Genomic DNA, 15360 nt, shown 5'->3' with positions numbered 1-15360 from the left:
TTCCAAAAACTGTTTTTCTTACTGTGATAAATTGTTTAATTTCAAACTATATGACAAAAATTGAAACACCTTTAAATATTAAGACTTGCTATGAAACCTAATTAAAGATTATGAAGTTTTTAGTGAAGTTTTCTTCATTTTGTCTTTTGTTCTTCCATTGTTTAAATTTTCCCACTCTCATCCTCATCTTCCAGAGGGTCATCCCATAAAAGATTTTTTTTTTTAAGAAAATTTTAAAAGATTTTTTAAATTAGCAGAACCAATCAATCATATCCTCCCCCAAATCTGGAAATATATGCAACATTCCATATTTATTTACCAGTTAACCCTGCAATATTGAGTAAGGTGAAGTATTTTCTAATATCTTTACTTTGGGAAAATTGTAAAGTCTTGATTCCTTGTTGATGATCATTAGTTGGACACAACCCTTCTAATAAGTAAAAATCCACTCGTGAGCATATTAATCAATGTTTGCTTTTTAACCTTTGAAATGGAAGAAAAATCTGGGTAGACAAATCAGTATGGGGCTGTTTACTCAATATAAGATTTAAATTTTCTGCATCTTTTATAAATACAGAATAACAAAATTGAGATCACATTTGAAACAATGATTTCCTTTGGTGGTAGTGGTGGGGGTATTTTTTTAATAATGCTTTTATTTTTCAGCAGTATCCTGGTATGAATCAGTTGTCATCTAGTCTAAGCGGATTAAGTCTCCAACATTCTTCTCAGCAACCAGAAAGTCTGAGACCAGTAAACCTCACTCAAGATAGGAATATTCTGCCTGTGACTCCTGTTCTGGCCCCTGTGCCTAATTTGAATTCAGACCTTAAAAAATTAAATTGTAATCCCGAGTATGTATGTTTTGTAATCTTTTTAATGTATGATCATTTGATATAAGATTTGTTTGATATTGACATTAAAAATAGTGAAAATGGAATGGGATTTGTTGATTTGGAGATAGTACTAAGAAAGGGTTTTCACTTTAAATTAGCAAGGAAATTAGAAGTGGGAAACACAAAATTTATTCCCGAACCATTGTATTTTCAGAAATTTCTGTACAAGTAGATCATATTTTTTCATTTGGGGGATGATTTTTATTATATTCAGAGATAGTTTCTGCCACTTTCTTGAACATATTCTAAGTCCTGGTGAGGAAACTTTTCTGGATACCCTAATAAGTTAATAATAATTTCTTTTTCTCCTTTTCATCCCTTTTTTCCCCAATGGAAAGAGCACAGGACTTGAAGTCAGCAGACTTGGCTCTAATACTTGGTAGCTGTGTGACTATGGGAAGTCACTTAAGCTCCCTGAGCCTGTTTCCTTGTCTATAAAATGGGGATGATAATACTTGCACTACCTACTTCCCAGGGCTGTTGCGGAGAAAGCGCTTTGTAAAGCTTAAAGCACTATATAAATGTGAGTTGTTATAATCAGTAGTTATAATAAAACAATAATTTTATAATCAGTTCCTCTCTACTTTTAATATTTTGTGCCCCCTTTTCAGTCTTTACTTAGCTAAGATACGTCTATTCCTATAGTAGATTTTTATGTAAGCCCAAGGAGAAGTTTAGGCAAAGGGTTTGCCCGTTGGTACTCTTATGTTCATCAGAGGATCAGGAGACAACAAACAATTGTTTGTACCCCATCTTGAATCTTAATTTCAGTTTCCTTTCTGCTGCATTCTTTCAGTTAAGGACCTAACCAGCCTTCATCTGGCCTGCTACTTAAACTTCCTTGCATCTCCTACTTAAAATAGCAATAATGATAGCTAATATTATATAGCGCTGTACAAAGTGCTTTCACATAAAGCCTTCTCTTATTTAAGTCTTACAACATTGAAGAAATTGAGGCTCAGAAATGCTATGACTTGCCCAAGATCACACAGCTAATAAGTTATAGAGCCAAAACTCAAACCTAGGTCTCTGACTCTAAATCAGTTCCTTATAATATACCATGTTATTAATCAGGCTTGGTACCTTTCTATTTAGGATCTCCTAAATAGAATATCCTCTATGCTTTCTAGCTTATCCTGTCCTCCTATTCTCTAGGTGTTTTTCAGGAGGGTTCATTTTATTCCTGAAACTCATCCCTTTGTTATATTTGCCAGTGATCTAGTGAACTTTATTAATTTCCAGGTTTTTGTTTTGTTTTTGACTTTTTCTATAGTAGCTGCCATGTTTCCTTACTAAGAACTATTTGCTTTTAGCTCACCTCCTCTTTTTCCTAATTTGATTCACAGCTTTATTTCTTCATTCTTAAACAAACTTCCTTCTTGTTTTTCATAATCTTAGTCATAAGTGAAATAGAGTTGATTTCTAAAGTAGGGCTGCTTTTCATGCATTTCATAGAGCTTAATCCAAGGAATTTTGTGACACGCATGTCTGTTCAAACTCCTAACTCTGAGGTAAGGGGTCTTGTCAGTCTGGGACTTCCAGTACACCCAAGGTTTATAGATTCTTTCTCCTGAAGAAGCAGCAAAGCCCAAATGTCTAGGTTATCTATTAACCTCAAAATCATAGGTTTTAAGACAGATCTTAAAACAACTTCTTAATTCAAGACCTTACCTTCCCCCTACTCCCAGGTCTGCTATTTCATTTCCCTGTCCCCCCATGAATCCAGAACATTCTTTGGAATGCCACTCTTAAGAGTCTTCATATTCTATCTCCAGATCTAGTCCTGTCACTACCCTCTTCCTTTGTTCTCCTGGAGAATTAATTTATGACTTGGAACATGACCTTCATTATTTGGCTCTTCTTCCTTTTGGTCAAGAAAGTGCATACTAGTCAGGCTTAGCAAAACCATTTCCAGCCTTTAGATTACACTTGAATGAGTCCCATCAGAGTTAAGTTTTCCTTTGGGGAACTGAACTAGGCTGCTGAGTTTTCAGCAGTATTGGACCTTTTCAAATTTTTGAAGTGAATGAAATTTGTCTTTGGGTCCTCTCACCTCTCCTTTACTAAGAATTTTGGGGCATCCTTTATAAAACACTTGGGACTAGAGTGGACCTTAGAATTTGTTGCTGATTTATATTCTATATGGTGTAAATATTCTTCATGATAGTTGATCATTGTACATGGGGAAAAGGAAATGGGGGGAAGGATGTTGCAGAATTGCCAAAAAATCTGAGATACCCTATTTTTGCCCAGCTGCGAAAACTTTATCTATTATCTGCCATGATATATTGTAGTTATTTGACACCTTATCAGTACTATACAAAGTTGGACAATTTTTGACCTTCTATCCTTGTTGATTTTGTTCATGATGCAATTTTCAGACCATTGTACCACCCCCCACACCCCCACACCCCTCCTAAAAAAAAAAAAGTGCTAACAGAAAGTGAAAGAAAATTTTTCTGCCTGACTTTAGCTTTTAACATGTGCAGTAGAAGGAAGTAATATGGGCTTAGGATGTTATTCTTAGCTAAATTTGTCGCTTATTTTATTAAAATATAATTCTGACCTTCTAGTAAGGGAACTTTAAGTATTGTCACATTTTTTATCAGTATGAATATTTTGTGATTCAAACTAGGAACAGATCTGAAGCCTAGGGAATTTTCTAATAGTGCTGAGGCAACCTTATTCTGGTTTATATGAGAGAGAAAACTATATGTGTAAGGAGTCACAAGTAAGTTTTATCAACAGTGACATGGAAGAGTAGAATTAGGATAGCTAGCCCTCAATGACAAGAATATGAACAGGGAATGGCTCTTAATACAGTAATTTCTTTCATAAGAATTTCTGAGACCTCTTTTTAGAATTTTGAATTATAATTTTGTATTTTAAGTAATCAAGAAATATCTAGTAGTTCTCTATAATCTGCTAAAATGTTCTTAACTACTATAATTATTTACAACTTAGTTCTTATGTGCTTTGGTATATTTTAGCCTGATAGCTAACTGTGATTTTTTTTCATTTGCTTTTCAGTTCATTTCGGTGTACTCTGACAAATATTCCACAGACTCAGGCTTTATTGAATAAAGCTAAACTTCCTTTAGGGTTGTTGTTGCATCCCTTCAGAGATCTCACGGTAAAGTGTTGTTTTTATTTGTTGTTCTTGCTAGAGAAATGGATGGTTACATTTTGTACATCAGCTGAATATTTTTGTAAAATATTTTTCTTTCTTCCCTGTTTTTGGTACTCTTAACTTGCAAACTCTAGTTTGTTAGAATTCGGTTCAGCAAATATTACTATCTACTATGTGCAACAAAATGATGCAGAGACCTAAATATAGTGGAATGTGATATGCAAATAATTATTACACAGAATTATGTATGGTGCAATCAGACGAGAGCTTTTAAATAAATTGCTGTATAAGTTCTACGACAGGGAACATAATTAAAAGTGGAAGGATCAAGGGACAGTTTAGGAGAAAGGTCAGGACTGGAAATATGTCTCTAAATTTATAATTTCGTGATATATTTATTGAATACCTACAAATTTATAATTTTGTGATATATTTATTGGACACCTACATATATAAAGAATTATGGTAGATTCTGATTAGTAATGGCTTATATTTATAGATAGCTTTAAACGATGTATATTGTTTAGTGGAAAGACTAGTGGTCTGGAATCCAAGGAGCTGTATCATTTAGCAAGTCACTTAGCCTCAGTTTTTTGATCTGTAAGAATGAGATGGTTAACTAGGTAGCAGCTGGAGATGCCTTCCTGTTCTAGGTCTGTGATTGAGTAGCTATCTTGTGTGATCTTCACACAATAACCCTGGGAAATACGGGTTTCCTCATCAATGTTGTGAACCACATCATAAGAGATGAGAAAACTGTGGTTTGTGTTTAACACAGCTTTGCTCCAGATCTTAACACTAGTAAATAATATGGCCCAGGACATTTACTCTCTACTCCAGACCCAGAGGTGTCTGATTCCACTGAATCTTTAAGGTAAATTCAAATAGTCCCTGCTCTAAGGAAACATAAGAAACAGGGGTAGAGGAGAGGGAACGAACAGAATTTAACATGTACAAATAAATAAAATGAAACCACAATATGAGAATCCTAAAAATAAACACAAAATGTTTTACAAGTTGACAGGAGAGAGAGAAACTAATTATGGGAATAATAATAGATAACATATATCATTTATGCTCACTCATCAATTTACAATTATCTCATTGGTCCTCACAATAATCCTGGGAGATAGATGCTATAATTATCCCCATTTTATAGATGAGGAAACTGAGAGTAACTAACTTGCCCAAGGTCTTGTCACTAGCAAGATTTACCTAACTGAAGATGGATTTGAGAGAAAGATTTGTGTGTATGTATATATTCACATTAATATTACAGGAGTTGCTTGTTTTTGTAAGAATGAACCATAGATTCCTTAGCTATCAATCATATCAAACAAATCATCTCTAGAATATAAAGGGAGGAAAAACCAAAAAGCTCAGTAGGAATGTAAGGAGGGCAAAAGATTAAATGAAAACTATTCTCTTTAAGCATGCCTAAGTTGGGTTTGCCACTATGTTTTAGACATCAGTAGACTAAATGAAATTCACTTTGGACCTCAGTTTTGTTTTTCCTAAATGCTGCTTACTGCTCTTCAGTTTTCTTAGATAGCTATTTCACATATACAAAGGAGCCTCAAAAGAATGGATAGGGTAAATTGTGTTTTTTTTAAATATAATTCTTAATATTCATGTTATTAATAGGACTCACTTGTAAGGTGGAAGCTCAGCCTAGATGGTCACTAGAGTTTCAAGTCAATTCAAAGACACAAAATGTAGCATAGCTTTTTTAAAAGGAAAATTATTAATAACTGGAGAATGACAACCTCAGATGTGTTTTATAAGGATTAAAGAAAGTAGGGATATTTGCCCCAACAAGAAAAAATTACTTGGTTATATATGGTTACTTTTTGAAGGGCTATTATGTGAAAAAGGCATGAGAGTTGCCTTGGACCCTAAAGGGATGAACTAGAAGCCATAGGTAAAAGCTGAAAAGATACATCACAGGCCTGTCTCTTAACAGAATGAGAAACTGGCCCCGACAGAATGAGATGCTGCCAGCAGTGGATTGATTTTTAGGCGAGGTCTTGAAGGAGAGGTTATATGACCATTTCGGTCAGCTGAGTTGTTAGACTACATAGTCCCTTCAAATTCTGAGATTCTGTGTTTCTGGTTTATTTTGAGATCTGAACGTATAAATAAATCTTAAGTTAATCATGAACATAATCAGAGATGTTTATGCCTCTCTTATATTCAAGGATACTCAAATATACACACACACACACACACACACACACACACACACACACACACACACAAAACCTGTAGGCATTGTCACTTAGTGAAGACAAAAAAGTACTACCTTTACACTGAGCTCTGTGTGTACATCAGGATTATGTCCAGAGTTAATGAGCTCTGACTTATGGTATACCCTTGGGCAATCATGCCATTTATCAGCCAATTTCTACTCTTTGTTATGGTGCCATTTTATTTTAGTGATGTTGCCCCGTTGTTTGTAAGAGGAAATGCAGCTACATAGTTGCTTATTTTGCTTAAGACACTGTAAGATGTTATTGGAATGGGGCTATTTCAAGCCATTCACATAAGCAATTATGGGTTCTAATCTTTGTACTAAGCAGAGCAGTAAGAAATATTTCTGTGGAATAATGTGTGCTATGACTTCTTCATTTTGTTTTCCTAGCAATTACCAGTGATAACATCAAGTACCATTGTGAGGTGCCGGTCTTGCAGGACATACATCAACCCATTTGTGTCTTTCATTGATCAAAGGAGATGGAAATGCAATCTATGCTACAGAGTTAATGATGGTGAGTTGTTGGAGATAGGACTTGGTGTTTAATTTTTTTAATGTTGTGTATTTTAAGTATGTTTTAAGAATTGTATCATAAAGTGATTTCTGTCCACAGTTCTGTGAAAGGAAGCACATAGGATAAGAATATTCTCATTTGGGGGCAGCTGAGTGGTGCAGTAAAAAGAGCACCAGCCCTGAAGTCAGGGGGACCTGAGTTCAAATCTGTGCTCAGATACTTAATACTTCCTAGCTGTGTGACCTTGGGCAAGTCACTTAACCCCAATTGCCTCAGACTCCCCCTCCCCCCCAAAAAAAAGAATACCCTCATTTTGCCCCCAACCTAGGGACCATAAGATTCAGAGCAAGACCTCACATGTAAATGAAGGACAAGCAAAAAAGTATTCACAAAGTGGGCAGAGAAAGATACCCAAGTAAAGTCTTAATGTCTTAAGTTATATTTTTGCATGACAGAGGACAGATAAGATCTAGAGAGTATCATAGAAGTCAAATTATGTGTCATTGTTCTTTAGGCTAGGAACCCATGTTTTCAAGTGGGTTTCTGTATGTCTTTCTCTCATAGCAGTTATGTAGTTTGATGGATAGAATGCTAATAGTTTGAGAAGCAGCGCTTTGGCCTCTATTCTGCACCTAGGTTATTTTTTAAAGGGAGGTAATTTTCATAATTCAGTGATTATTAACCTTTTTGGAATCCTCAAATAATAAGCATAACAGGATTGAAAATGGTAGTTATTAAAATTTCTGTGCTATGACTATTTAGTTGTGAGTATAAAAGCCATATGTTTTATCTGTCAGTGATGATTTGCATTGGATTCCCAATTATTGTCTAGTTCCTGAGGAATTTATGTATAATCCCCTTACCCGTTCCTATGGAGAGCCTCACAAACGGCCTGAGGTTCAGAATTCAACTGTGGAATTCATTGCTTCTTCAGACTACATGGTAACTATTAAGTATTTTGTTTTAATTATCTTTTTAGTTCTGAATTCTGTAAATCTTCATCCATGTTTTGAAACTTTCACAGAATTTGTTTTTAGGATTTGGGGGTTCATTTTGTGTGTTTGTTTTATTTAAGATTTGAAAGTTGGCCAGTGAAAATTGGATTTTTTTTAAAAAGTCAATTTGTAATATAAACATTTCTTAATCATATCAAACAATAATATAGCTACTATCATGTAAATTACCATGTAAAGTTTATAAAGCATTTTATATAGCCTCATTCAGACCTTTGAACCTAGATGAAGTGTAGGTATTTCATCCCCATTTTTGTCACATAGTGATGAAGTTTAAATTGGGTTAACTAAAAAGTCCAAATCTCTTTCCACTGTTTTTCTATGTAATCCATCAGCACCAACACTGACTGTTGTTGCCTTTTGGTTGTATGGCCATTGTATTAACTTATGTCTGCTGTTACCATCTCAGACTAACCCAGAGGAAATCTTCCTGTCCTTTTCAAGCTACCTCCATTTTTAGTTTTTTGAAACTAAAAATCCAAGTAAAGTTCTATGTCTTAAGTTATATTTATACTCATGACAGAGGACAGCTAAGATCCAGTGTCAAATTATGTGTCATTGTTTCTTAGGCTATTTCATAGGAATCCATGTTTTCAAGTATGTCTCTGTATATTTTTCTTTTATAGCAACTGTGTAGTTTGGAAAATTGTACCATATTTCTGGTTCAACAAATATCCATCTGCATTGTTATTGACTCAACCCGGCCCTTAATCTCTTTTCATCTAGTCACCAAGCTTTGGCATTCCCCCTCTCTTCATTTCTTTCTTCTTCACAATCATATCTTTTAGGAGATTGCTTTTCTCACTGAGGCAGTCTTTTTTCTCTTATCTACTAAAATCTTCAATTCAGAGTCTTTCCCATCAGCTTTTGCTGTGTCCAGCCAATTCAAGAATTTACATCTGGACACAGTGTGAAGTTCATGATGTATGTGAGATTGTATACTGTATGGCTTAATAATCTGGGTTACTTCCTTTCCCTAGCTTTATCTTGTTTTTCATATCTATTTTTGTTGATAGCCACTTAAAATTGCAATATCCTTCCTCAGGTACAACAGTTTAGATCACTCTCTTCTACAGTTCTTCTTTCACTCTAACGGGGCATACCATCTCATTTTTCTTGTTTCCTATTCCCAGTTCTGCTTTCTTCATGATATCCTGTACTGATTCTGTCTTACAATTTTTCTACCATTCTGAATCTTATCACCAACATATCCTATTGAAGGTGAGAGGAAGTTGGTTGTACTTGTTCCTTTTCACATATTATCCTTTTTTAAAGACCTGCCAGAGATTTTGCCCCCCTAATCTTGATCTGGAGAATATAGTTGAAGAAACCACCAAGTGGCCATTAGACAATAGAAGACTAGAGATGAAAATTGATGCTTCACAGGCCTGTCTCTTCACCTCCATCTATGTTGACACAGCATTTCATAAGTAGGAAAGACCTGGCCAGGTTTGTTACATTAGGACTTCTTAAATAGCAGGACCTTTCCCACATATCAATTCAATTCAGGGGAGAGAAAAGAAAATAGAAACTGTCATTTCAGTAATCTGGATAGCTTAGACAATATTTTTGTTAGGTTTTTTTTTGCTTTGTTTGTTTCAATCTTTTTAGTAAGATATGAAAGAGTGAATTGTGTCTACAAAATAAATTGCATTATTTCTTTTCCCTTCAGCTTCGTCCTCCTCAGCCTGCAGTATATTTATTTGTCTTAGATGTATCTCATAATGCAGTGGAAGCGGGGTATTTGACAATTGTCTGCCAGTCGCTATTGGAAAATCTAGACAAGTAAGGATGTTTAGATTTATTCACTTTATGTGTTTGAGCTAGATTCAGTTTTAGTATTATTACTGGAGAATGTTCTAAGTTAGCTTTCATTTTGTCATATGTTAATATTGAGTTGTATCTGACTCTTTGTAACTCATGGGGTTTCTTGACAAAAGTACTGGAGTGGTTTGCCATTTCTTTCTCCAGTGGCAAAATGGTTAAATGACATACCCACGGCTGAATATGTTTAAAAGGCTGAATTTGAACTCAGGTCATCCTGACTTCAGGCCTAGCATTCTTATTTATCTGTACCGTCTAGCAGCCTCTTCTGTACCAATAGCAATAATAGTCACTGTCCAGTGTGTTGCAGATTATCTTTCTCCTTGGTTTGAGTTGTAAATTAAATCCTGATATCTGATTAATTATTTGGTTACAACAGTCCTTTATTACAATATTAAAGAAATTAATTTATAGGTAAATTTTAATTTTGCTATTTTCTGGGTTTGTTTAAAAAACTATAGCAGCTATCTAATTCAACTCATATATAAAAAGAAGCCCCACTATAAAGTATTTTTTAAATGGATATCCAGCCTCTGATGGAAGGCAGCTTTTGCATTATCAATGTTAATTACATATAGATGTTAATTAGAAATAATTTAGAAAGTTTATTAAGTCGTCCAGCAAAGGAGAGAACTGAAAAAGGGATGGCTTTCTCCCTCTGAGTGTCTATAACATATATTATAGGGTTCAAACAAAGAAACAAGGAAACTGTAGCTAATTGACCAGCACAGAGAGTTTTCAAATAAAACACATGGATTGTTTGAGATATATAGTAGGAGAAAACTCTTAATCTTTAGCTCTGACTGGGATTTTGGTCAGAACAACCTACATCCTAATTTAAGCATTAGATAAATTTGATTTCTAAGCAATAGGTCTGTTTTTAGCCATGCCAGGTTAGGCAAACAATGTTTTCCCATAAGTTATTTGTCTTTTAAATCAGTAAGAAGCATATAGTTCATCCTCTATTTATTTATTTTACTCTTGATATTTGAATGCTAAAATGGATGTTTTTCTTAATCAAGTATGAATTCTGATATATCTAACTTTTGAAAAAAGTGTTTTATCTTTCTTACTGCATTGAATGTTAGATTTCAGTGCTCTTCCTACATGAACAGTTTGTGATGGTTTCAATAAGGACTGTTTTGTTTTTCTTCAATTCTTTTAATAAAAGAAAGTACTCAGCCAACTCCAAATTAACCTATGTAATTGTTGTTTTATCATTTTAAAAATCTGTGATACCAAACACTTAGTAATGAAAGTTATTTCCTTTGTCTTTAGACTGCCTGGAGATTCAAGAACAAGAATTGGGTTCATAACCTTTGACAGTACAATTCATTTCTATAATTTACAAGAAGGATTATCACAGCCTCAGATGTTGATTGTCTCAGACATAGATGGTAAATACATAACAAAAGAAATGATATAGTCTTAAACTGGTACAGAATTGTGAGATAAAATGTGCTTATGCTTGATTTAAGTAGAAAGTGAATAGTGACACATTGTAGAAATAAGATTACTAGGCACATATGCCTGATATGTAAGTTTTTAATTTAATATTTTCTAGGGGAAAACTTTTTTTTTTATTCTTTTGTGCTATTTTAATTAGTTGTTACATTTAAGTCAGATTGTATGCACAGATATATCCCTATTGTGTGTGACATAATTTAACCAATTCTCAGCTTTTTCATTATAATCCTTTGTGCTGTGATTTGTTTATTAGAATGTCTGTTTCACCCACAGATATCTTCTTACCTACACCTGATAGTTTACTTGTAAATCTACATGAAAGCAAAGAGGTAAGTGGCTTTTTTTCTTAGAACATTACTATGATTTCAGTTAATTAAAAGTTAAATATTTAGTGCTTAGTTTCTTTGTATAAAAGCTATTTGTATTTAAATGTATCATTTCAGATGGATTTTTTAGAAATAATACATTGAAAGCAGCCACATTTCATCACTGTATTAGGTTTTAGAAGGACTTCATATTTTATTTACATATAGTCTTGAACCTAAAAAGAAATGAACTGAATTTTAACACAAATGCTCCAGAATGCTTTAAATAAGTAACTTCCTTTCCTTTTTAGTAACTATTTGTAATCTTTGTTTTCCAGCTGATAAAAGACTTATTGAATGCTTTACCAAATATGTTCACCTATACAAGAGAAACCCATAGTGCTCTTGGTCCTGCACTTCAGGCTGCCTTTAAATTAATGTCTCCAACAGGTGGCCGTGTGTCTGTATTCCAGACACAGTTACCTTCCTTGGGTGCAGGACTCCTGCAGTCCAGAGAAGATCCTAATCAGAGATCCAGTACAAAGGTATTTTAGATTTTATTTTGATGTTGCATTCAACAGAATGCTTTTTATTCCCTGTCCTTTTGTCATAGGATCCCACTCATTTTTGTGTGTGTGCTAGAATTATTAGTTAATATTCAAACATTTAAAAAAATCTTTGTGAAAAAGTTATTTTTTTTCAGTTAATGTAAGGAGACTTTTATAAAAATTCTAATTAACTGAATGGTGAGGAGTGGGTATCAGTCATAGGGATCGAATTAAAGGTCCATTCTTTGCTTTTATCACTATAAATTTAGTATCCCTTAACAGGAAAAAGAAAACCATTGCCAGGAATCTCGCTCCATCATTAAGTGCCTGCTATATATTACCCTTCCTTAGGTCCTAGGATAACAGAGATGAAAATGAAACTGTCCTTGCTTTCTTAGAGTTTACATCCTCTCTAATAAGAGACAGACAGACAGACAGACAGATAGACATAGACACAGAATTTGCAAATGAAATCAGTATGAAATAGGTTTAGGCAACAAGAAGACTAGCAGTGATGGGGATTAGGAAAGATTTTATGGAGGTTAACCTGTAAAAAGTTTTTTGCTCCTGCAGGTTTTTCCTCCAATGTGTACTTTTTTTTTCTTTTTAACTGCTAAAATTGAATAATGCTCATGACATATTTTTAAGTAGTCATTTACCTAAGAGGAATAAAAACATGCCAGGATTTTTTTTAAAAAGAAATGATAATGTAAACATTTATGTTGTATCCCCATGGGAGGCAAAAGTTGATTTTACACTGGTAAATTTTTGTCAAGAAGCAACAGAGGGAAAAAGGGCTGGCTTACTTGTAAGTACAGCAAGAAATTTTCATTTCCAATTCAGTTATCCATTGACCTGCAAAGATAGACATTTTCCAGCCTTGTAGAAATTCTAGCTAATACAGTTCTTTACTCTTGTACTGGTCAAATAACAAATTCGTTTTAAGTTTCTAAAATACTTTCTGTCTACCTTGAGCTGAGAAGCCAATTGGTTTATTATGTTATTACTATATTTATGTTATTTTATTCATTGGACTGGCATTTATAAAATTGTGTGGTTTGGGTATACTTTTTTTAAGTGTTTAGGGTTTTTTCCCTTTCAAGAAAAGATGATTTTAGGCATCCAATCTGTCTAAAGAAATTAGATGGCCTACCTTTTGACTGATTCTAGTATATGACACTTTGGGGCTAATATCTCCTACCCAATTTGTATTTAAAGTCATTAAGAATCAATGCCTTGAGATAAATGTATCTGTTTGCCCAGACTATTATCTTTTTTAATTTTTTAAATTTTTTGCTAAAGGTTGTGCAACATCTTGGTCCTGCGACTGATTTTTATAAGAAATTGGCATTAGACTGTTCAGGGCAACAGACAGCAGTGGACTTGTTCCTTTTAAGTTCACAGTATTCTGATCTGGCTTCTCTAGGTAAGGTGATATTTTGTTTTAATCTTTCTTACCTTTGCCAATTTTGACATATAATTAAATCTAAATAACTTTTTTTAAAACGTTCTACATTTTGGGAGAGTTTGACCATGGGTATGATGGAAGTATTTACTTCATGTACCAAAATTACGTTCAACAAACATTATATGGAAAATAGTGTGTTCTAGGTGTTTGTGATGCCTAGACCAAAAAAAAAAAAAAGATGACAGGCCTTTGAGCTCAAGATGCATAAGCACAAAAGTAAATACAAAATAATTTCAGAAGAAACAAAGGACTTGCCAATCTTTTGGAAGACCTGAACTTTGAGGAAAATTTGGGACTCTGAGAGGTAGAGGTAAAGACTGGAAAAGTAAGAAGAGGCCACGTCAAGAAGAATTTTAAAAGCCAACAGAGGACTTTATATTTGATCCTGGAATAAGTGCAATAGGGAACCACTAAAGAGGATTGAATTAGAGAAGTGATGGTGATGGAACTTGTGTTTTTAATTAAGGAAAATCTGTTTGACAACTGAATGAAGTTCTAGCTGGAGTGGGCAAAAACTTAAGCCAGGCTGACCAATCAAAAGACTGTGAGAATAGTATAGGTACGCCTGCCTTAGGATGGTGATAGGTCACAAAGGACAAGGAAACATACAAAAGAAATGTTTCAAAAAGAAGAAACAGCAGGACTTGGCAATTTGTATATGTTTGAATATGGGTGAGACAGGTATTAAGAATGATACCTAGACACTCTGAATGACTATGGAATAATGGTACCCTCTATAATTAGGAAGTTTAAAAAAGGAAAAAGTTGGGAGGAAAGATGGTGAGTTTGGTTTTGGATATGCCAATTTCAAGACATCTATAAGACATTCATTTTGAAATGTCCAGTAGGCACTAAGAATGAGGTCAAAAGAAAGACCAAAGCTAGACAAATTTAAGAATAGCCTACATAGAGACTGGGGGAACTGATGAGATCATTTAGTGAATTCAAATTGAGAGAGAAGAAAGCCTTGGGGAACACTAACAGTTCTGTGACCTGGGCAAAGATCCATCTTAGAAGAGACTGTGAAGAAGTGTCCAGACACATAGGAGGAAAAAAATGAGTAGTGTCGCAAAAAAGATAAAGGGGGGGACGGGGGGGGGGGGGGGGAGGTAAGAGAAATAAGTGAGAGTTACATTGTAGATGATTTTAAATGACAAATTGAGAATTTTATATTTTATCTAGTGGAAATAGTCAAGATTTATGAATAGGCTAATGAGGTAAGGAAATCTGTTTTAGAACTATTCTTTTCATGATAGAATGCTTTGAGGTTGGGAAGTACTAGAATCAAGGAAACCAGTCATTGTTCTTTGATTTGACTATTTGAGTAGCATACTGATTTGTTTCCCAGTTTAATAGAGAGAAGGGAGTGAATATGAAAGATGTTAATAGAGATGCACTCCACTAGGCATGGCATTGATTGTTGGGTAGTCAAGGATAACTCCAAATTGCAAATCTTCATAATCAAAGGAATGCTGGTGCTATAGAAATACCAGTAGATTTGGTAAAGGCAAATGAAAAATTCTCATTTGGAATCCATTGTCCAATAAGCAATTGGTGAGACAAGGACTGCATATATAAATTTTTAAATCGTCTACATAGAAATGATGAGGAGGAGATTAGAGAAGATAAGGGGGTCTTGAGTGATACCTATACATAGTAGATAAGGAAGGTGATAATCTAGCAAGGAAGACTGAGCAGGCAAGATCTGACTGTTAGAAAGAAAGTCAAGGGAAAAAAAAGCAAGTTTCAGGCAAGCTCTGTAGAGATGAACATCTTGTTCAGGAGGGTGAGAATGTGGTCAATAACATCAGAAGCTACAAAAGAGGTCAAGTAGAGTAAAGACCAAGAAAAGGCCAGTAACTTTAACACTTAGTCGTTGTTAGTAACATTAAAGAGCATTTGCTTCAGTTCTGTTCTATCAGTTGTGTAAAGGTTGGCCCT

General features: G+C 34.3%; 1 protein-coding gene across 4 annotated transcripts in view; it reads left to right on the top strand.

The window, feature by feature from the left end:
- Window positions 1-15360, top strand: part of SEC24B (SEC24 homolog B, COPII coat complex component) — a 94815-nt gene that overhangs the window by 64583 nt on the left and 14872 nt on the right. For 2 of the 4 annotated variants that reach the window (XM_051967390.1, XM_051967392.1), the window contains 9 exons: window positions 670-854; window positions 3927-4029; window positions 6668-6794; window positions 7627-7736; window positions 9480-9592; window positions 10910-11028; window positions 11372-11427; window positions 11742-11948; window positions 13254-13377. In XM_051967390.1, the coding sequence (XP_051823350.1) occupies window positions 670-854; window positions 3927-4029; window positions 6668-6794; window positions 7627-7736; window positions 9480-9592; window positions 10910-11028; window positions 11372-11427; window positions 11742-11948; window positions 13254-13377 (1144 nt within the window). Of the gene's footprint in view, window positions 1-666; window positions 855-3926; window positions 4030-6667; window positions 6795-7626; window positions 7737-9479; window positions 9593-10909; window positions 11029-11371; window positions 11428-11741; window positions 11949-13253; window positions 13378-15360 lie in introns of all 4 variants that reach the window. The other 2 variants (XM_051967389.1, XM_051967391.1) reach the window with 1 other exon arrangement.

Source organism: Antechinus flavipes, chromosome 6 (genome assembly GCF_016432865.1).
Source record: "Antechinus flavipes isolate AdamAnt ecotype Samford, QLD, Australia chromosome 6, AdamAnt_v2, whole genome shotgun sequence".
Lineage (NCBI taxonomy): Eukaryota > Metazoa > Chordata > Mammalia > Dasyuromorphia > Dasyuridae > Antechinus > Antechinus flavipes.
The sequence above is the reverse complement of the archived record's forward strand: the minus strand, read 5'-3'. Positions and strand labels throughout refer to the sequence as shown.